Here is a 23,096-nt window from a genome sequence, read left to right on the forward strand (position 1 = left end):
CATCTCAAAATTTTCGGGGTCCACCTTGTGGGGTCTTGTCTCGCAACATGTCCTGCCCATTGCCACTTTAGCCCTGCTACGCGATCCATAATATCCGTTATTCTGGTGCTGTTCCTAATTTCTTCATTTCTTATTTTATCTCTTAGGCTTATACCAAGCATGGATCTTTCCATGGATCGCTGTGTGCATTTGAGCCTTTCTACATTTCTTTGTGTGAGGGCCGTGGTCTCTAATGGATATGGTGTAGTCACTGGCAGTATATATGATTCGAAAGTTTTCCTTTTCAGACAAATCGGAATCTTTTTATTTTCAAGTATGTTCCTAAGTTTTCCAAATCATTCTTTTTTTTTTTTATTTGAAAATTTATTTATAAACCCTTACGGATTAATACATTCATATTACACAAAATAATATACACATTTTTCATTTATACTCTGTTGTTCAAAATAATATTTTTTACATCTTTTGAAAAGTTTGTCTGAGTCTTTTGTTAAGTTTTGTCTGGTCGTTTATTGTATAATTTCAGTCCCTGGTTCATTAGTCTTGATTGTCCTTGTCTTGTTTTAGAAAGTTGTATATTGTATTTGTCTGATATTCTCGTATTATGTCCATGTTGACTACAATTTTTTACTAGTTTTAGTTCTTCGTCTACAATTACATTAGTGGCTAATTTATGGTTGGATACCACTCCCTAAGGATTCCTTTTTGTCTTGGCAGTTCTGCCGTTTGGTTTACTTTGCCGAGTTTTATCTTATGTCTAAGATATATATATTCATCTACCATTTCGAGGTCTTTATTTTAAACAGTGATGATCTTACTTTAAAAAGTTCAGTTACGTTTAATTGTTTAGTTTGTTAGAGTTATCCAGTTGCTGTTAGATAAAGGAGGTCATATACTAACTGTAATATTTTATTTAGCTGTCTTTGTAGTCTGTTTATGTCATTTTGGTTTCTTGTTCCCCATAGTTGTTGCATATAACATATTTTAGATTTACATCGGCTTCACATATTAGATTTTTTTACGTTTTCAGAACAAAGTTTTTAATTTATAACTTTGTAATGTCGCCACTTAGCTAGCTAAATTGGCTTCTCTTGAATGATTTTTCTGGTTCTCTTTCATTAAGCAAAAATGGAGAAGTTCCCATAAAGGTCCACAGCCAAAATTTCCTGCCTTTCCCAACACTTCTTAGATATAGATAACCAGGAAATAAAATCTACTTGTGAAATATAAACCTGGTACATTATAAGCTGGTCAATAATACTGACTGAAACTCCCATTTATACATTTTTTTATTTTTTTAAAAATTACGTAAATAGTCCATGTCAATTGTCTGTCTACTGTAAGTCCTAAGTATTTAACATGTTCAGTTTTAATTAGTCGTTCACCATTTATGTGAGCATATATTTTATGTCATTTTTTCTAGATTAAAAATGTAAGTTTTTTTAAGTAAGTTTGTGTTTGTACATTTAATCAACGAGTTAGGTCTTTGTTTTTTAATGCGTCAGTTTGATTTTTATAAAATAGTCTTATGTCGTCGTCATACATAATAATGTTTCCTGTAAAATTGTACAGTGATAAGTCACTATTTTTATTTTTCGTGGGCACCAAAAAAACACCCCATTTGTATAGATAATAGTGACCGTGAAAATCTAAAAGCGCCCTATGCTCTGTTACCAAAAACAATTCCTTCACATACCCGAAAACCGCTTTGAAGACTGGGGGCCTTTCGGTCGGTTTCGCTGATACGAAAAAAATGTCAATGAGGAACTTAATTATTTTAAAATTATGATTTCATAAACTGCGATTTTAATTGAATTTAACTCTTCGGATTTCATTGCCTCTTTCACTGCGAGTTCGGCCAATTATATGGACGACTTATATCGAATATTGGCATTCTTCCCCATTACCAAAATTTTAATTACACGAACATTTTCATTATGTTTTTTTAACCTTTTCTTTCTTATTTTATTTACATATTTTATACCTAAATTTTAATAGGTATTTTTAATTAATTTTTTTCATTATTTTTATTTTTTATGTAGATATGATTTGAAATTTTCGATTTACTTTGTTCTATTTTTTATCTTGTTTCGGTTACATTTATGAGTACCCACTATTTATACATGTGTATATATATTTTCTTATGTTTAAACTTTATTTAAGTAAATGGCTATTCTTTAATTTAAATTATATTATTTTTCTCTGTTTTCCTACTTTTAAAAACAATATTTAAAACAATTTTATCTAGTTTTGTTGAGTTTTTTTCTTTTTTATCTTCTTAATAATATATATTATTTTTCAATGCATCAAAAACAAAATAATATATGTTAATGTGTACAATACTATGTCTGTACTCTTTTATTTGATTCTTAATTAAATTCATCATCAAAGCTATTATCATTATTTTGACAAATAATGGATTGCCGACTATGCTACAAAATCTCTAAAAAAGTTACCACTTTTGGAGTAGGTACCCCTGAAGGTTTCCCACTTCTCAACCCAAGAGTCAACAAACCGAGTAAATGAGCTGTATTTTTTTTCACGTTGCCATCGGCGTATAATAAATAGACTCGTTACTTCCTAACTAAAAGCATCTTAGTTTAAACAGATATTGCGTTGCCCTCACGATACATTAAGAGATAGCAAATCACGATAAACATGCAAATATTTATGTAAGAAAGACGCTAGGAAAGCAACTACCCACGAATTAAAATGCCGTATTCTACCCTCTTGTAACGTGTTTATTTAATTATACGTAACAAACATTGAAAGGATTGAAAATGTACAACGAAACTTCTTTTAAATACTTAGATTATAAAAACAATAAAACGCTTTGCACTTACAGCCAATCTGCTAAACAAAATGGATTTTTCACCCTTGAAAATAGACGCACTATATCTGAATTATGGTATTTAAATAAATTATTTCTTAATAAAGAAGACTCTTTTAACCTACTCTCCAAAATTAATCTTAATGTCCCCTTTCGTGACTAGAAATAAGTACATATTCCATCTGCCAGTCTGTAGCACTAACTATGCACAACACTATTTCTAGTAATGCATTTTTTTCATCTCTTGATATATTTAACACGTCCCTTAATTTATTTAAAAATAAATTAGAATTCATTCTTTCTGGCTGCGATACGCTCCCACTTGCTATTTAATGATACTCACGCTTACACACACATGAACACTCACTCCCACACAAATACACCCAAACACACTTACTTTCATACAAATACACACAAACACACCCTTTTGTTTACTACTAATAGGTTTGATTTTAATTTCGAAACTTCGCTGGTCTGTCTTTAAACCGTATCTTTTTATGTTAGTATATCATAGTTGACTGTTTGTTTCTATAAAATAAATAAATACGCATTGCATGCTACCATGTTCCTGTTGTATGGAAAATACTTCACGAGATTGTTGGTCATGTTGTCGCAAATCCTTCCTTTTTTCGCCGCGCCACTGTCTTTCGCCGTTCCTCGAAAACAAACTACGGAAGTAATAAAACTTATTGCATATCGTCAGTACTTTATGTCCCAGTGGACGTCATACGCATGGCGTCACGATTTCAATTAATCGGCGGATTAAAATTAATCATAATTGAAAATGTTAGCCTTCTTGTAAAACATTTATAATAAAGAAGTATAAAGTGGGTAGTGTCAGATTGATTACCTCCGACGTACTTGACGCCCATCCACACGATGATGAGCGTGCTGACGTGGTGGTACATGTGCAGGAAGGACGCCTGGCTCTCCTTCTTGCGCAGCACGAAGAACATCGTCTCGAGCAGCTCGGCCAGCTTCAGCATCATGGTCCACCACATCCATGTCACCATGCTCACGGCCTCCGGAGCCAGGGTGTAGTCGGGCAGCTCGCAGCCGAAGGTCAGCGTAGTCGTCCAGCCGGACGTCAGTAACTGGAACCGTTAAACCGACAATTGTTTCTCTAAGAAAGTTATAAAGCTTTACAAACATACAGTAGCGAGCATTGAAATGTTTTCACCTCTAAAAAATGGTTTGCTTATAATGTATCTCACTATTTTTAATATTATTGTTAGTTTTCATTTCAGTCAACTTGAAAAATGCACTCAGAAATATGGGAACAATGCAATTCAATTGGCGGAAATAAAAAGTCTTCCAAATTTAAAAAATAAACTTTGGCATTTACGGTTCCATTGATGAATGCCAAATGTTCTACTCCGCAAATAAACATCCTCAGATGATTTGTCCGGCAGGATGTTTCATTGTTGGCTGAAGACCTCTTTTCTCAATCCAATGAAGTACATATTACGTACTTCTGAATTACTTTCTTTCGGCACAAAGATGCTAAGGCTACCAGATTACAGAGAGCACTTTCGGGCACTTTTTCTCGTTTGACAACGAGCAAATTTTCCGTGTATGTGAGCACCGCCAAGGAGACTTAAGTCCTCAGATGCGGTATGTGGTGGGCAAGCTGCTGTTGGCTGAAGACACTTGGCACTTGATCGTTCTCCAGATCTACGTCTCACGCACTGAATTCCATCCAACCAAAGAATTTTAATTTACTCTCATCGGAGAAAACAAAACTTTGCGTATATATTTTACTCAAATTTTTATTCATATTTTGCTAATTTTAAGTTATTGGTACGCATTTTTTCTGTCAGAAGCGTGGTTGCAGGCCTCCTTGCCCAAAAGCCACATCCTCAAAGTCTACGACGTATGGTACGAACGCTAACTGGAGCTCCACCAGCTTAAATAAATTCAGTTCTTATGCCTTTGCATTTTTGAGTCGATTCTGCAGGCATAATCGCTTCAGCAATCGAACATCAGCCAAAGTTGTCTTTTTTTTCTCTCCTAAACCTTTTTTTCGCTCTAGACATGCTGCACCTGTATATTTTTTCCCCATAATTTAGTACTGCATTTTGACTTCATCCAATCTAACGTCCTGTATCTCTAAAACTAAGTTTTTGCTACACCAAAGTAAGAATAAAATTTTTCTGTAACACCCCTATTTTTTTCATACTTCTGACTTACATTTTAAACTAAATTATTTATTTCGATATGACCTCACACACAGATATAAAAATACCGGTAAATAATTTTTTTAAATCCGTTATTCCCCGCTATCACCATTTTAAATGTCTGAAATCATTTCAAAGCTCGCTACTGCGTTGAAAAGTTTTCAGTTATAGTCAGCGACGTGCGAGACATTTATCTATAGGGAAGCATTTTTTTAACCACTTCCATTATGGGTGATTTATCGTTACTTAAATCATTATAACCGTTCATCATACCCCTGTCCGCACCCGATGGTGCATACGGGACTGTATTAGTACACTTAATGCAATGTAAATCAATTATCTGTTTCACGAAGGTAAGGTCATCAACCTTACGCTTCAGGTGCCAGTCCAGAAACATGAAATATTTCAATATAGTCGCACCTTTTAGTTAGTTTGCTTCCAGCGTTTGCCGATTGGCTGACCAAAATAAGAACATGAATCTAACTCGCGGTAAAGAACAAATACCGCAATATTTTAAGTGGTTTGACTAATTAGTTTGATGGTTTAATTCGATCAATTTTTAAATGTTTTTAGTCGAGCAATGCCTGCATTGCTTCTACAGACGTACCGTCACTGTTCATAGTATACATAGCAGTGAGCATTTTGCAATAAAAAAAAATATGTATACAAATGTTTTCAAAATATGTTTGTAGACAAGGCTGGATTACCTAGTAGGAGAAATAATTCAGATAGACAAATCTCCCCATCATCATTCAAGGTTTTAGCTCGTTGACTTCACAAATGTCAACAGATGGAAGAGTCGAGGAAATGTGGATGTTCAAACATAGACAGAATGGTGAATGTTACATTTTTTAATTTCCCACCAAGACAAATCGCTTTCATAGTTCGTATTAATTTTAATTATTTCTCAATCACTTTATGTGCTTACTTTTTATATCGCACTTTCCACATAGTGTTTTGACGGTTTCATTATAAACTATGAAATTTCAAAAAAAATAAATAGTCGCGCTTCAGTCCCGAGTCAGGTCTATCTTTCTTATGTACGCTGCTGAAAAATAATTACTGAATTTATTCATGTTTAAATACAAAAAGGCAGTGAGATCGTGTAGTGGTATAAACTTGTAATGAAAACAAGTGGATGTAATTACGGATATAATGGCAAGTGAAATATACTGCCGGCAACGCACAGGTTAATTAATGCTACATTGGAATACATCAGATCAGAGTATCGGGTCTCTAGTAACTGCTGTTGACCTCTCCAACTTGTAGATAGTACTAAAGCTAGGGTTTCTTATGACAGCGGTACCCGTATCTTAACGGCCGTAGTGAACGGTGATGCGGTGGACAGCCGTCGTAACGGGGACTAGAGAGTAGTTTCCTAGGAAAACGGTGTTGATAACACCGTTAAAAAATAAAACCACTCTCTAGTCACCGTTACGACGGCTGTCCACCGCATCGCCGTTCACTACGGCCGTTAAGATACGGATACCGCTGTCTTAGGAAACCCTAGCTTAACTCATTCAAAGGAGCTTTTCTTTTCAAAATACCAAATTAAAAATAACTTTAAATTTGCTACAATAGACAGGGAAAACATTCTTGAGAAGGGAATAATGATGTCTATGCATTTACAGGGCTTATGAACTGTCATTGGCTGGTTTAAGTAGCCACTTTACACACTGTAACATTCGCCATTCTGCCTCGGTTTGAACATCTACGTTTCCTCAGCTCTTGCATTTGTTGACTTTTTTTTAAGTAAAAGAGCTGAAACCTTTATTAATGTAGGTAATATTATTCATTTCGCTGAATTATTTCATCTATTGGGCAACGCCTGAAAACAGTTTTATCTAATTTTACATGATATTTCTTCTTGTGCCTGGTAGTTTAATTTATTAACGATGTTTAAGTATGTCCAAATGTAAAGGAACTGATAAAGGGTACTCGCAAAGTGTTGCTTTTAACCTAATAAAGGTCAGCCGAAATCAGTGAGGGTTGTCGCTACAGCTCTTACAGGGCACTGCAGATTGGACAAACACCTTGCTAGAATGAACTTTTCCGATGTAGGTTCTGCAGTGCAGATGAGGAAACACCTATACACATTCTATGTGCATGTGAGGCTTTACATCATGAAAGGAGCCTCATCCTCGAGGGACCACTGGTTAAACCTGAGGATGTTAAAGAGCTCGCACCCTACATAATAGCCCGGTACTCTACGGATCTGGGCTCGGAGGCGAGAACTATTCACGGGAACATGTCACAATAGATCTTCCCTGGTCGCAGTGACGTCAGAAGCTCACAAAGCGTTGACTCCCACCACAAAGAATAAGAATGTCCAAATGTTAAACATTGTGAAAAAAATCAATCGTTTTTACAACAAGCTTTTAATAAATAATATGACTCTTAAAATTAACAAATTTTAAAAATGTTTTCCTTATTATCCTTTTTTTTAATTTAGAAATTCTACAATTTTTCAATTCAGAAAACAGACGAGTCAAAATTCAGACTCTTTGCCTGGCGCCTTTAATTTTACAACTAAATATTGCTATTAGATTCATTATTTTGTTTTGATATAAATCGTATTTGTACATGGTATCCTTAAAATGTAACACTTAAAATTTTGTTTTATTACTAGGTATATGTGTCAAGTGTATATATACTGTTTTACCAATTAAGGTTTCTATTACTCATATATTCCGTATGCATTTTAGTAAAAACTGCTTTAATTTCTAAAGTAAATAAATAGCCAACCTTACAGTACCCCAGTGACTTGTACATAAGTTTATATTTCACCCTATGTAGAAAACGTAGCCCGTGTAATTCCCGAAGTAGTGGACTCAACGAGTTGAACTAAACTATCATTGGTCGATTCGGAAGAACTAGTGTCGTCGTTCATAGTACTTGAAATATTTTTTCGTAACTCATATATGTCTATATATGAGTTTGATTCGCAGTAATCTTGAGTATGCCTCCTGCGTATGGAGTCCGCAATATTAAAATCACATAAACTCGATAGAATCTGTTCAAAAAAAAGATCTTAAAGTACCTTTTGTATAAGTCGCAAATTTCTAACCCACGTTCAAATTCAAGTTACGAGCAACTTCTAATTCTTTTTCATTTTGATTCTCTGATAAAACGCCGCGTTGTTTTCGATATAAAATTTATGTATAAAATATTAAACTATAAAGTAGATACTAACCTCCTAAATAAAATACAAATAATGTAGGATTGAGAATACTCACACACCAGAAAATATTTAAACTGCCTTTGTTTTCCAGTAATGCTACATATCACACACCTATGGCCCGCATGTGTCGGGAATATAATATTTACTGCCGAAACAATAAAATTGACATTTTTCATGGTACTTTCTCGCTTTTGCGAATAATCTCTTCGGAATAAATCTTATTAATAAGTTCACACGTACAATTTATTTTTTATTGCATTGTGTCCTGTATAAAAAAAAATATATAAAAAAATATGCTTTACATCTTAATATATACATCTATTTTGTGTAATTCTATAATTGAAGAAATATATGCATGTAAAATTGTATTGACGAATACTTTTTCAGTTTCAGTGCTGCAGAGCAGCATTTTTTTTATAATTAAAAAATACATAAAAGAATTTGTTACCCACTAAGTCTATAGACTTTTCGGTGAAAAACATTTTTTTAATTTTTTTATGACAGGTTTAAATTACATTTTGTATTTTACAGATTTATTTATAAACAGGCACTATAAAGTATCAAGAAGATATTTCTTCAGTTCTTTTTTTTTCATTTGAAGATTTTTCATGTTGATGATGGTTTGTGGGAGATCATTGAACAATCTTGGAACAACGCAATTTAATGTTCGCTCTCCGAAGTAATTTGTAATTCGGGGAACAGACAGGGAGCCCTTAGTTTTTAATCTAGTGTTGTGAGTGTGGGAAACTCTTTTTTTATATTCCGGATCAACAAAGTGATCTACCATCAATTTGTAGTCACAAAGTTGTTTTACCGGCAGGACATTACAGAATTTAAAAATATACACTTTCGCCCATATATTTCGCCTCACGGATTATGCTATCCGGTACGATCCCCCTCAACAGTCTCACCTGAATATCATAAATTTTACCCAGATGAGACTGGAAGGTGAGACCCCAGACACGCACTCCGTAAGATATAATGGATTCAATGAGCGAGGTATATATGTATATTAACGTTTTGAAAGGTAGTATGCTTTTAATTTAAGTATCTGTCGCAGATTCCATCAATATGAACACCCCAGCTAAATTTAGAATCAATAATTAATCCTAAATATTTATGATTATTTACAACATCTATAATAGGACAACTACATTTATCTGATTCTATATTTAAATTTGAATGAAGGCAAGAATTTATATGAGCTTGTATTTCTATTTCAAATTCACATTTATTAATATATGGTGAGGATACATGAACAATTTTAAAACAACTTTTAAATTGTATGTTTTCTAGTATGTATATTTGTTGAATTACCTAATAAAATAAAATAAAATTAATACATTTTCAAGGAACTTCGACGTACAATGTAATGCTGTTTTTTTTTTACAGCGCCTAAAAAAAAGTTAAATCCAATTTCCCGTAGCACTGTCCTAATCGAATAAAATGTAATAGATTCAATCGGAAAATAAAATTCTGACGTGATAATATAAAATATCTCTGTCATGACGTACATGAAATTATATTTTTTTTTTTCCCTGAATTAATAAATAACATTTAAATTTTATGAAAATACTGAAGTCATCGCCTTGTATGTTCAAAGATATTTGATTGAATTAATTCTAGTAAAAAAAATACTTTTCTTAAATTTATTTGATTTATTTTAAAATTAGAAACGTGCGCTTAAAGCACATGTGTGAAAACTATAATTACCTTATAAAAAACGACGATGTTCGCCAGGACTTGTGTAATGTTATACCATCTTATGACGGTCTTCAGATTGTACGCCGGTCTACCCTTCATGTGCGCCGGGAGAGCCACCTTGATCAGGTAAAGGTATGTAATCAAGACGCAGAACAGGGTTCCGGGACCTCTTACGAAGAACCAATCCTTTACCCTGGGATCTGGAATGAAAAATATTGTATTACTCCATCTAAGATTACTTATTACTCCATCTCAAATCTAACCTCAATTTCTAACCACTCGATACTTGGGGTTTTAGCGATCTGAATTTGACGACATAAATGTCGTTTTTAGAAAACTGATATATTTTTGACGACTATTGCATTACCTAACCATATTGAAGAATTTTTTAATAATCAATGATTGCTTAACACATAAAAATGTTGACAAATTGTTTATGTTGTGTTAGACAAATATGCTGTAACTATACATTAAAAAAATTCAGGTCATGCGATTTTTCAGAATAAATAATCCTATCCTATTTGAAACGATAAATTCATTTCTGTTTCTGAAGTGCGAGATCTAGGTGTCATCTTTGATCAAAAGTTGTCTTAAGTCGCATAAACTGCACAGCCAATAAATCCTTGAAACGCTAGTCTATATTTTGCGAGTGACAGAGGGTTTAAAAAATATTGATACTTTGAAATTGGCGTACACAGCTCTGGTTAGGAGTCAATTGAAATTAACTCAACTATATGGGCTCCGTATTTCACGCCTATATACTCTTGAAAGATTTAAAATATTTTTTTAAGATACGTTTGATTTAAACTCGGAATCAGGTATGAATTTATTTACCATGACTTCATATTGAATCCTTTAACTTGTCAAAACTATCTGAGAGAAGAAAAGTTATAAATTTACTGAATTTATTTAAGATTGTTAACTTTACATGGGACTGCCAACAACTAAAAGCACTCATTAACTTCAAGGTACCTGGACGAAGGACTCGTCAAGTATCTCCGTTTAGTTGCAACCATTCAAGGACGGTATATTCTTATAGTGCTATTCTGAATCGACTCCATGTACTATGCAATAATTATTCCGACGTTAACTCCTCCTAAATAGCTTAACCGATTTACGTGTGGTTTTTTGCATAATAATGAGCTTTGCGCTGCGGATGTAGCTTTTAAAATCTTCAATCCAATCTGTAAAAAAGTGACCAAGTGAATTTATCAACAATCCATAAAGAAGTATAGAAATGGAAAAAAAAAAGATTTTTAGGCTTTGCCTAGTATGTAGGTGAAATAATTCAATTAGACGAATTTCACCCGGATAAATAAAGGTTTCAGCTCTTTAACTTCACAAACATTAACATATGAAAGAATTGAAGTAATTTAGATATTCAGATATGGGCAGAATGGTGAATGTTACACAGTGTGTAAAGTGGCCACCCAAACTAGCTAAATGACAGGTCATAAGTCTTGTAGATGCCTAAACTTCTATAATATCTCCTCTAAAATGTTCTTTATCTCTGTTGTAATATGTTAATATCAATAGATTCCCAGGGAGTTAAATCCAGTCCTTGTCTACGAAAATTTGTACCATCTCAAAATATTGTTGAATTCAATATTATTTGTTTATCTTTACTAAAACTAAAAAAAGTCTCAGACAACCTTTTCAAAAGCTTTTGAAAAATATTATCACCAACAGAGTACGAATTAAAAAATAAAAATTATTTTATCAAATGAATGTAATAATCCGTAAGGCTTTATAAATTAATTTAACACAGTAAAAAATCGCAAGTTTTGAATTACACACACATCCTAATTAAAGTTTTTGTTTGTGAGACAAAGCAGACAAAATGTCTTTATGTTTATGCCACAACATCTTTGCGATTATATAAACCTTTGGGGTTCAACCCGGTGAAAGTCCTGGATCGATTAAAATATTGTCGTTTTATAATTATGCATAGTGGCATTTTAACTTGTCATTCCATATGGTGGCTTTATAGTTCCGCCTCACTGGCGCCATTTTCCCAACCCGATGTTATCAAACTGTATAAAACATTTTTACTACCCAGACCTAGATTTACGAAAGGATTATGATGAGTAGAATATAAAACGAGTGCAAGATTCTGAATACCCCACATTCGCCACATTTTATCCATATGTTTTTCAACTTAATAAAAGGAATAATTCTTGGTAGGAACTACTTTTTATATTTTGTACTGAGCACATTGAATTCGCATCTACCTTCGGATCGAATCAGCTGTCAATAAAGGGCGCGTAACGTGGTTCGCGCTCTCTTTCTGCGCTTTCTCATATCAGTTTGAAGTTTCTTGATTTCGATTGATTATAGGTCCCCACGCTGCTCAACGGCTATTTTAGAAACGGTTTCACGAAACAGTTTTGTTTGTGAAATTAACAATATCTCTACTCTTTTTTTTTCTTTTTTTATTAATAAATTTTATAAAAGGTACATGTTTTTTTCAAATTCTATACAGATCTACTTTTATACATCTAGTAAACGTTATTACTGTAACTCTTCAAAAAAGAGACTAACTCTCGTGCTTGAAGAGTGACTTACACTGTTGTAGTTGTTTATTTAGTAGTTTAAGAGTTTATGTAATTTTGAATATACGAGTACATGAGAAAAAAAAACATAGGATATATAAAGAAAAAAATATAAAATAATAATACATTCATACTAAATAAAATTTAATGCAGTTTTTACACGTGTTCAAAAAAATTCTTTAGATTTATCTATTTGATATATAATTTTTAATAGTTTTGAGTTCATTGGGGAGATTATTATAATTTTTTACATCTTTAAAGACAAAGCTATTTTGACCATGATTTGTGTGAAATTTAGGAATTTTAATAATATTTTTGTATCTGAGTGACTTATTCATCTCAAATTCTTTTATTTTTTCTTCTTTATAAATTTGTTTAATGAAATTTATTTTATAAAGAGTGTCTACTGTATGAACCTTAAATATTTTATATAGACTTTCCGTATTGAATGTTGAGGGTTTTTTATTTCTTCTCCTTTTTTTTCGTTATATACAAAAGTTTAATTTATTTTCTGATACTGTTTCAGCTGTTTCTGGAGAATAACTGTTTGTTTTTTTATCACCTCTAATCCACACCCTAAAAACACTTTTAATTCATTTTAAACTGGAGAAACTGCTAGTCTTTTTTTAAATATCGACGCTGGAAAGGAATTAGTTACCAAGAGACATGTAGCAAATTTACGGAAGAGCCATTTTTTTTATTTTTTTATTTATACGGAATCTCCTATTTTACATGAGTGCGTGATATTTTTTATTAATTAAAACAAAAAAAACTTTAATTGGCTTTTCTGCAAAGTTGCTACATGTTCCTCGGTAACTTTTTCCTTTCCAGCGTCAAGATAATGAGAGTTTGTTTAATATACTTTACGTAAACTAATCTAAAACACACATAATCTCTATTCATTACTTTTGAACAAACGTAAAAAAATAGTGGTGAAAATGCCTTAGTAAAAAGTACCTAATATATCTTTTATAAATGGCGCTATATAAATTATCCAACTATAAATATACTTTTTCATTTGGTAAGGTAAATATTTATTTATTTACAGACTTCCATTCATCTTCCGTCCATTTAAACAATTCATAGGGTATTCATTTTACAATATAAGAATGTAAAAACATTTTTAAAAAAAAGAAGCATCGACAAACATAAAGCACATCAAGATAAGATCTAGACTATTTATTTAGTGCTCAATTAAATCGTTGTAAACTTTTTCCAAAAAGTCTAGATCTCGTCTCGAGTTAACAATACGACAAAGACGGGGGGTCATTGGAGAATTAAGGCCATAGTTTGTATGAATTTTATCAAAAAATAACCCTTTTATTGGATTTAATTCTACTTTTTTTTAATAAATACATGTGACGAGTTTCGTCTTGTTGGGACATTATTAAACTATAATTTCAAATGTCAAAAGTAATAAATCAAAATAATTTAATCCAATAAAATAAAAGTGTTTTATTTTGGATACCTACCAAATTTTAATACGGTATTCTACCAATTATCTGCATACACAATAAATAAACTTTTTCAAAACGTTTTCTTTTGAAATTTGAAGTATTTATATACCCGGTAATGAATGATTCCTAAAGGTTTTCTGAACCTAGCTGAACACATGTCGGTAATATGATGGAAAGATTTTGTAAACTAGTCAACTCTCTGTGGAAGACAACATATCTGTGGAAGTTGCAAATGACCATATTCTACCTATTGATGTTTACCATCCACCTTTATTTATTAGATTCAATACCTCGATAACTCAAAAGTACAAAACTTCTAATATTAAGTCCAATTTTTTTAAAGCAGATTATCCAGCAATTAATTCATTTCTTTCGACTACTGACTGGAGTTTTATAAACCGGGAATCAAATATCGATACTATAACTGACCAATTTTATACCATCCTTAACACAGCCATTGAAACATATGTTCCTAAAACCAAGTTTATTTTTAATGAGTATCCTAAATGGTTTAATAGCCAACTTATCAAAGTCATACGTAACAAAAAAATTGCTCATGCTACTTATAAAAAATCTCGAGATATTAACGATTATAATGAGTTTACTAAACTGCGAGCTCAGGCTAAAAATCTCTCCAAAACATGTTATCGTAATTGTATTTCAAAATTTGAACAAGAGGCCCTAAGCAACCCTAAACATATTTTTAAATTTTCTAATACTCTCAATTGTAAAGAGTCTGGAATTCCATCCACAATGTATTATGGCAGTAGAATGGCCGACGCACCACAAGATGTTGTTAACTTGTTTGCCGACTACTTTAGCAGTGTATATAGTTCAGAGACTGATCCAGAACTGCACGATTTTGTTTGTACTATTGATTTTAATACCTGTTTGTTTACTAATGCCGATATAAAAATTGGGGTAAGCAAATTGGATCCAAGCAAAGGTTCTGGACCAGATAATATTCCTCCCCTCTTCCTCACCCAGTGTGGTTCTTCCTTGACTGATCCACTTACTAAAATTTTTAATTTATCCATAAAAACTGGTATATTTCCTGAAAGATGGAAAGCCAGCTACTTGACACCTATTTTTAAAAAGGGTGATAAATCAGATATTGCTAATTATAGACCCATCTGCATGCAGTCAACTATACCTAAACTATTAGAATCTATTTTTTTGATAAAGTTTACTCCAGAAATAAAAAAAGTTATCTCTCCATTACAACATGGATTTATTACAGGAAGATCTACAACGACAAATTTAATGTTGTATCAGCATCGGCTTATGGAAGCTATGGAGAAACGCCGGCAAACTGATACGATCTATACTGACTTTAGTAAAGCTTTTGAGAAGGTGTCACATGCGATTTTAGTACACAAATTAAAACTATTAGGAATCTCGGGAAACATTTTAAAATGGTTCAAAAGCTACTTATCATCTAGGAAAATTTTAGTCAAAGTATTCGGTTATGGGTCGTATCAGTTTGAGGCATCTAGTGGAGTTCCTCAGGGATCTCACTTAGGTCCTGTTTTGTTTTTGCTTTTCGTTAATGATATTGTATCGATGTTCGAGGGAGTGGACATTCTTTTATTTGCTGATGACCTGAAATTATCTAAGACTATTGCTTCTGTTAGTGACTGCGAATCTCTTCAATCAAACCTGGCGAGTCTATATACTTGGTGTCAGAGAAATGAGCTCTTTCTTAATATTGACAAGTGCAGTGTTATTACGTTTACCCGTAATAGAACTTCAATCAACTTCTCTTATAATATAAATAACACAGATCTCGTAAGAGTTACAGAAATAAAAGATTTAGGTATAGTGTTCGATGACAAGTTGTCATTTGCTCCACACATTGATGCAGTTACTAACAAGGCAATGAAGTGTCTCGGATATTTGCTGAGAACGGTGAAGGATTTTAATTCCATCGATTCGCTTAAATCTTTATATGTTGCCTTAGTTCGGAGTAACTTAGAGTATAATTCAATAATTTGGTCACCTTGCTATAAAATACATAACATAAAATTAGAAAAAGTCCAACATAAATTCCTTCGCTTCATAAATTTTAAACTTAATATTCCCGTTGACCAAATCGACTACAACTTCCTATCAAATAATTTAAAATTGTCTACTCTCTCGAATAGGAGAATCTTAACCGATTTAGTAAACCTATATAAAATTGTAAATGGCGCGCTGGACAGCCCTGATTTAACGCGACTGGTCAATATTAAAATACCTTCCCGTCGCACACGAAATAAGTCGGTGTTTGTCGAGGTGTCCAGCGGGCACAACTACTATGTAAATTCACCTATAGCTAGACTTCATCGCCTTGGTAATGAATATGGCAATGTTGATATATTTCGTTACTCATTGAGCATATTCAAGACCAAAGTACTACAGGCGACCGACGCGACTGAGTCTAGTCAATAAATCCTCGATCGTATTTATGTATGCTTAAAAGTTAGCCCGTATTATGTTTTATATTTTTAGTCTATAAAACCCTTTTCAGTTTTCAACATTTTAAATAACTTCACTTTAAAGTTTAGTTTACCGGTGTAAAAAAAAATAATTATGTTTTATTTAAATCCTGTTATGCCTTATATTATAAACATAATATAATGTATGTATTATGTCTTAATAGTGTATTATGTTAACTATGTAACTTTATTTTTAAATTTTAATAATATATATATATATTTTTTTTTTAATTTTTATATTTGAAAAATGTTAATTATGTTTAATGTGTAACTTTTTCTTATGATATAGTATGTATAATGTAAAAGCCCCATGGGCGTCAACAGAAAGAAAATAAATGAAATAAAATAAAAATAAAATAAATAAAACTCAGGTCATTTCTCTAAAAACTATGATATTGTGGCTTAGTCCTTATCACCACCATGACGACGATGTATCTAAATTCTAAATGCATGCAAAGTTATTTTGATCCTTCATTAATATTCACAAGAAATACACAAACTTACCCGCTATTTCGTCGAACAACCAAACATATTTGTCTGACAAGGTTGTCATATTGGCGTCTTGAGCTGAAATTGAAAAAAACTCATTTTATTCAACGTATTTTTATAATTCACTTAACTGTTTTTTTATTGGACCGAAAAAAGTTGTCAAGCGGACAAAAAATATTATTTTAATTCTCCAAGGATTTTTTTATGTTCTGTAATGTTTCAATCATCAGATTGTTTAATTTTTAAGTTAACTTTAAAGAGTAATCACACTGTTCTCTTGCACCTACATACGCAGGGTCGGTTTTAGCACTAACAGCGCCCTTGGCGGGATTTCTACGGCGCCCCCTATCTTCCACCCCTTTAAACCCATCCGAAAAATGGCAAGTTTTGCAAGGAAATAACCATTTATTTAAAAAATACTAATAATTTTTTACTTTTATAGCTTTTCTATTAACAAACTCTTTTATTTAAAAACTTAAGTTTATGTTTTCCGCAATTTCGTTTTCGATTGACAAAGATGCCAAATTTGTCAATCTAGATTGAGATATTGTCGATCGTGGATAAGTTTTTATCAGTTTAAGCTTAGAAAAACTCATTTCCCAACTAGCAACCGTTACAGGTAAAGTGATCAATATTCGCAACGCTATCCATACATTTAGATATAGTTCTTGTAAGTTACGGTATTTGATAAAATTCAAAACAATGACAGGATTAACCAAATTCTGATCAGGCAAAAATTATATTCAGACTTACGAGTTCATCACACAACATACAACCATCTTTATCGGATTTAGAATGCACTGTTAATTTCAATTGTAATTTTTTTTTAGTTTGAGAAGGTCTGGTTTTTCCGGAATTTTTTTATATTGAACAGAAAAGACCAAGATTTTGAGTACTTATTTAACTTTTCAAATCTTTCATTAAGTGAAATTAAGGCAGTGTCCAAAAGGCTGTAGAAAAATTCAACTTCAAATTTATTTTTTGGAGAAGTTATGGGCTCATCGTGGGCCACTATAACGAGTTTGTCTATAGATTTAGGAAATTTACCAGTAAGTTGGGCTGGCTTGATGTGCAAGAGGATAAAATGGGGCGCCTGCAGCGCCCCTTTATATCTGGCGCCCTGGGCGGTCGCCCAACCGTGCCCTACTCTAACGCCGCCACTGTGCACACGCCATATTCGTTTATATCGGGCAGAAGTAATTTTTGAATTATAGTTTTATGCATCGTATTTTAAAAACATTATTTTTTGTTTGATTAATTAACTTTGAAATCATACCTCGGTCATTGAAGTCATCGAACAAAATCATTTACAGTGAATGTAATCCCTCCTCATACCTAAAAAAGAATTTTTGACCGAGAGTCTTTCTATCGGTTTCGCTCATGCTAAGAACCTTTTTCTATATTTATTTACGCTTTATTAAGTTAGTTCAGTCGGCTTCGTGGTGTAATGGTCTGCGCATTTGCGTACCATGCAAGAGGTCTCGGGTTCGATTCCCGACATGGATGATATGAGCTATTATTAGAAAGGCTGTTTTTACACTAGATTATTTCACAGTCCCTATACTGGTACCTGAAGCGTAAGACTGATCATTTTACCTTCATGTAATAAAAAAATATCAATATACGCTGCGATCGGTGTACCGATGCAATGCCCTATTTTTTAATTTTTTTTTAAAGGAATAACTTGTTAAGCCTCTATTTTAGAGGCTTGTCAGCAAGTGGGAAAGAGGGGATATGAAAGGAGGTAATGAAAAATTCACCACAACACCCAGACCAATTGAGAAAAAAATCTTTCATGGATTTTTTTCTCGCAACTGGCGGGAATCGAACCCGTGACGCCAGTTTCACGGTCGGCCGTCTAACCAACGGCGCCACGACGCCTGTCATTAGGTGCGGAAAGGGACTGATGATGATGATGAAGTTAGTTCATAACATCTCAATAACTGATATATTTTTTTATAACATTACAATTGAACGTAGTTATGCAGAAAGCAGCCATTTCACAATTTAAAAAAATGCGATATTGGTGTTATCGGGTGCAGTAAGGTCAAGTCTATGTTCTGCTAAAATCAACCAGACCGCTTTCATACAAAAAACTGTCATAATCAACTTCTGAAAATAGTGTCGATCGCAAAAACGGCATTTCTCAATTAGCAAAAAACACCCACAGTAATAGAAAAATCTGACGGTACTTTAAAACTCATTAAAACTGGTCAAATACAAGATTCTCGTTTGTAATAAACAAAAACTAATGTATTCATTGTTTATCATTTGTCAAAGTCAAAAACATTCCAACTGTTGTGTAGATTTGATTATTCACTCGTCTCATAAAGGTGCTATTATCTCAGTTTCACTTTTCTATGGCTGACTGCTTTCTGCCTAATTACGTTAGATTTTTTTCTCAAGAACATATTTTTTCAAATTAAGTAAAAAAAAAAATCAATGCTTTCTATTTAATTTATTTATTCAGGTAACTCATTGCACAGCTTCAATTTGACATAAAAATATACATTTATTTTCAAATGTACAAAATTAAAGGAACATTAAAAAAAAAAATCTAAGTATGATAAATATATTATACATTTTATGAATATTAAACATTTGTGGCCTAATGCAATGGCAGTATCGGGGCGGTATATTATCTTTTTCAGTTTACTCTTTTTTCCCCTTTCCCATCAAGTAATGGTATATTTTTAGTTTTTCAAATATACATTTATTTCTATTTTTATATACGTACCTTCAGCTTTTTTTCTATCAAATATGTTTTGTAAGTCGACTTAAAAAAAATACACTTTTTATTTTATTGGTTGGTTGGAAGAAACTGCCATTTGGCAATAAGCCCGCCAATGTCCAATTTATTTTATATACAAAAAGTCAAATAAAAAAATACAACATGAATATTTTGAGTTTCTCCTATTTTTTGTCGACAAGGACTGGATTTAACCCCCTAGGAAGTATCCGAGATTATCATATTACAACAGAGATTCAGTCCGTGTCTAAAAAAATTTGGACATACTCAAAATATTCTCGATTAAGCAAACTGATCCAAGAAGTATAAAAGTTGAAATTTATTTTTAGGCGTGTGTAAATGAAATAGTTCAACCGCATAAATAAAGGTTTCAGCTCATGAGCTACACAAAAATCATCAGATTTATTAAAGATGCATAGATGTTCAAACAGACAAAAATTTGAATTTTACACGATATGTAAAATGGCCACTTGAACCGGCCAATGACAGGTCATAAGCCCGGTAAATACCTTAAGTTTCATTTTCCCCGCTTTGAAGATGTTCTCCATTTCTGTTGTAATACGTCCAACTTACAACAAGGATTTTGTTTTTTTCAAACAGCCTATTGTAACAATTGATATTCCCTGTCTCCCTCCTTTTTCTTCATTTTAATAATGGAAACTCGGAGAATACTCAACTCGACCGCCCGTCTACGTACACACATTCACACATTCACATTCAACATTTTTAAACTCTTAATTGACAATGAATTATTGCGTTAAACGTTAGTAAATAATTGTTTCGAGACTTACGCGTCTGTTCGTCAGGACATTAATTACACGAACATGCAATACACACTATACAACTTCACCGTAGTAGTAATTCCACAGAAATATAAATCCAACGTGCTGCAGGACGAATGAGCTTAGTCGCCTAATTAATTTTAATTGTAAGTTTATTTTTTTTCTTTTGTTTTTTTTTAAAGAAACCAATAAATAACTATCCCTTTTAAGCGAATATAAACCTCGTACATTATAAGCAAGGTAAAATATCATGAAACTCCCATATAATTAAAAAAAATACTTTAATAAAGATACATGATTAAAAATTGTACTTTCGGTGAAGGAATAAAAGTAAATAATATGGAAATATGTCGCATTACGAACGATTTGAAAAGTAAGGATGTTCCATTGAAGTGAACTCATTCTCCTCCCCTCCTCCTCCCTTCCTCTTCCCTTCTTCCTCCACTCCCTTTTTTAACCAATTCCCCCGCAAGATCATTATTTAAAAACAACAAAAAAATATCATTGTACGTTGTTGTTGTATGATAGCTATGTAAGTGTCTAAGTACCTAATTGGATTTTTCGCCGACAATATTAAAAAATGAACACATATGGTTTTTAAAAAATCCAAGTTTTGTGAACTTAGTAAATGCCGGTTCGCCACATTGTTACAATTTACAGCCGCTTTTGTAGTTTATGAATGACATGCTTGATTCGGGGGTTTTTACAGAGTTTTTTTTAATGTTTTTTTATTTTTTTATTTACAATTTTAAAAAACCCGTTAGGGTTACATTAGAAATTTTATATTGTCTAGTCATTTTATGTCTCGTCTAGTCTAGTTAGTTCAGTCATCGTGTGCTTTTTCAGATTGATTTTAAATTTGTCTCCAGTAAAAGTTTTCAAGTAGTAAGGTAAGTCGTTGTAGTGTTTAAGTCCATTATGTAGTATTTTTGACTGTCCTGTGTTTGTCTTTGCTTTTTCAATATGATAGTGTTGTTGTTGTCTGGTGTTATATTTGTGTATGTCAGCATTTTTGGCTAATATTATGTCGTCGTCTTGTATGTTTCCCAGTGTTATTTTGTGCACAATTTTTAAGGTTCTTTGCTTATACATAATAAACATTACAAGTGGGTGATGTCAAATGAGTTCTAGACCAGATCAGTTAAAACCTAACCCCTAAATTATCAACATGTCTACTAACAAGAGGAAGTGTCTCTCAATTCGTGAAAAAATGCCAATTATTCGTGAAATCGAACGTGGCGCAAAAAATGTGAAAGTGTGTACAAAGTTTTCTCTACCTTTATCCACATTTTCAACATTGTGGAATAATAAGAATGTTTATTTGCCTGCATTTAAAAAGAATATCGCGGACACAAAAAAAATTAGAAAGTGCGATCGTACTAATGTCGATGAAGCATTGTTCCAATGGTTTTGTACCCAAAGAAACGCGGGGTTGTCCATCGATGGACCAATATTGAAGGCGAAAAGCTAGGGTTTCCTAGGACAGCGGTGCCCGCATCTTAACGGCCGTAGTGAACGGTGATGCGGTGGACAGTCGTCATAATGTCGACTAGAGAGTGGTTTCCTAGGGAAACGGTGTTAAATAGTGTCGATAACACCGTTTTCCTAGGAAACCACACTCTAGTCACCGTTACGACGGCTGTCCACCGCATTACCGTTCACTACGGCCGTTAAAATACGGGCACCGCTGTCCTAGGAAACCCTAGCTTAAGCGGAAAAGTTCGCAAAACAATTCTAAACGACGATTTTAAATGTAATAATGTCTTTATGTGATGGGTAAATATGTTTGTAAGCATTTATTATAATTTACCCTAAAATTTTTTGTTCTGTTTGAAAAGTATTTACTTGTCTTAGTGACAATGTGCAATAGCAATTGTATAAAAAACCTCTCTCTGGTATAACGAGCAAATTCAATCGGTCCCATCTTCCTCGTTATGACCAAGTTCGACGGTATAATATTGTAATATTTATGTAACTAAAATATAATTCACCTTGTTTAACTGCTATAACACAGATAATTAAAATCACAAACAGCGTTTTGCGCTCACTCCGAATGTCAAATGTCACTTTAAATTTATTGAAACTTCTTCCAAGTCCTTTTCCCTTTCATCTATTGGCGATATCACCTCGGGACTCCTCACCGGGAGTGGCGGATCTCCCAGAACAGGCTCGCATTTAGCTTCCGGACGGTGGCGGCGTTTCGTTTCCCGCTTGGCGCATCCCCTGCGTTACCACTACCGGGTCGGGCGAGAGCTGGTCCCGTGAAACTTCGGCCTCCGAGTAACGTCACCGACTGACTGCCGTGCCCGAAACTCGGTACATTCGTCAAAACCTTCGCTTTAATTTGCATTCAATACACTTGACTTTGAACCCGTAGAATAATTATAAAACCGTTCGTACACGGAATCATTGTACGGAAAATTAACGTGATTTATTTAACTTTTTTCCTAAGGTTCGTTGGTTCTCTGAACATAAGAATTAAACTATCTTATATCTGCGTTTATTGTAAATTATTTACCAAGTTTAACAGATTATGTAGAACCTCTTCAGAAGAAACTGCCATTGTCTGGTTTATCTTCTACTTGCGGTGCCTTGTCAGGTCTGCCCGATGAACTATGGAAAATAAAGGTCGGTTTCGTATCAAATTCAACAACTCTTTTATTTTTAGAGGTATATTTAAAAAAAAAACACACGAATA

At 33.1% G+C, this 23,096-nt stretch overlaps 1 protein-coding gene across 1 annotated transcript in view; it reads right to left on the minus strand.

The window, feature by feature from the left end:
- The window catches only part of LOC148274063 (very long chain fatty acid elongase AAEL008004-like), a 38,768-nt gene extending 16,071 nt beyond the window's left edge, over positions 1-22,697 (minus strand). The window contains exons 1-4 of the mRNA XM_088237682.1: positions 22,390-22,697; positions 16,883-16,945; positions 9,902-10,092; positions 3,681-3,924 (exon numbers count right to left, since the gene is read on the minus strand). Coding sequence (XP_088093808.1) covers positions 3,681-3,924; positions 9,902-10,092; positions 16,883-16,931 — 484 coding nt within the window. The 5' untranslated portion in view covers positions 16,932-16,945; positions 22,390-22,697. The remainder of the gene's footprint in view (positions 1-3,680; positions 3,925-9,901; positions 10,093-16,882; positions 16,946-22,389) is intronic.
- Between the last annotated feature and the right edge of the window lie 399 nt (positions 22,698-23,096).

This window comes from Micrasema longulum, unplaced genomic scaffold, assembly GCF_059751315.1.
Source record: "Micrasema longulum isolate JH-2025_06_02 unplaced genomic scaffold, ASM5975131v1 h1tg001765l, whole genome shotgun sequence".
Lineage (NCBI taxonomy): Eukaryota > Metazoa > Arthropoda > Insecta > Trichoptera > Brachycentridae > Micrasema > Micrasema longulum.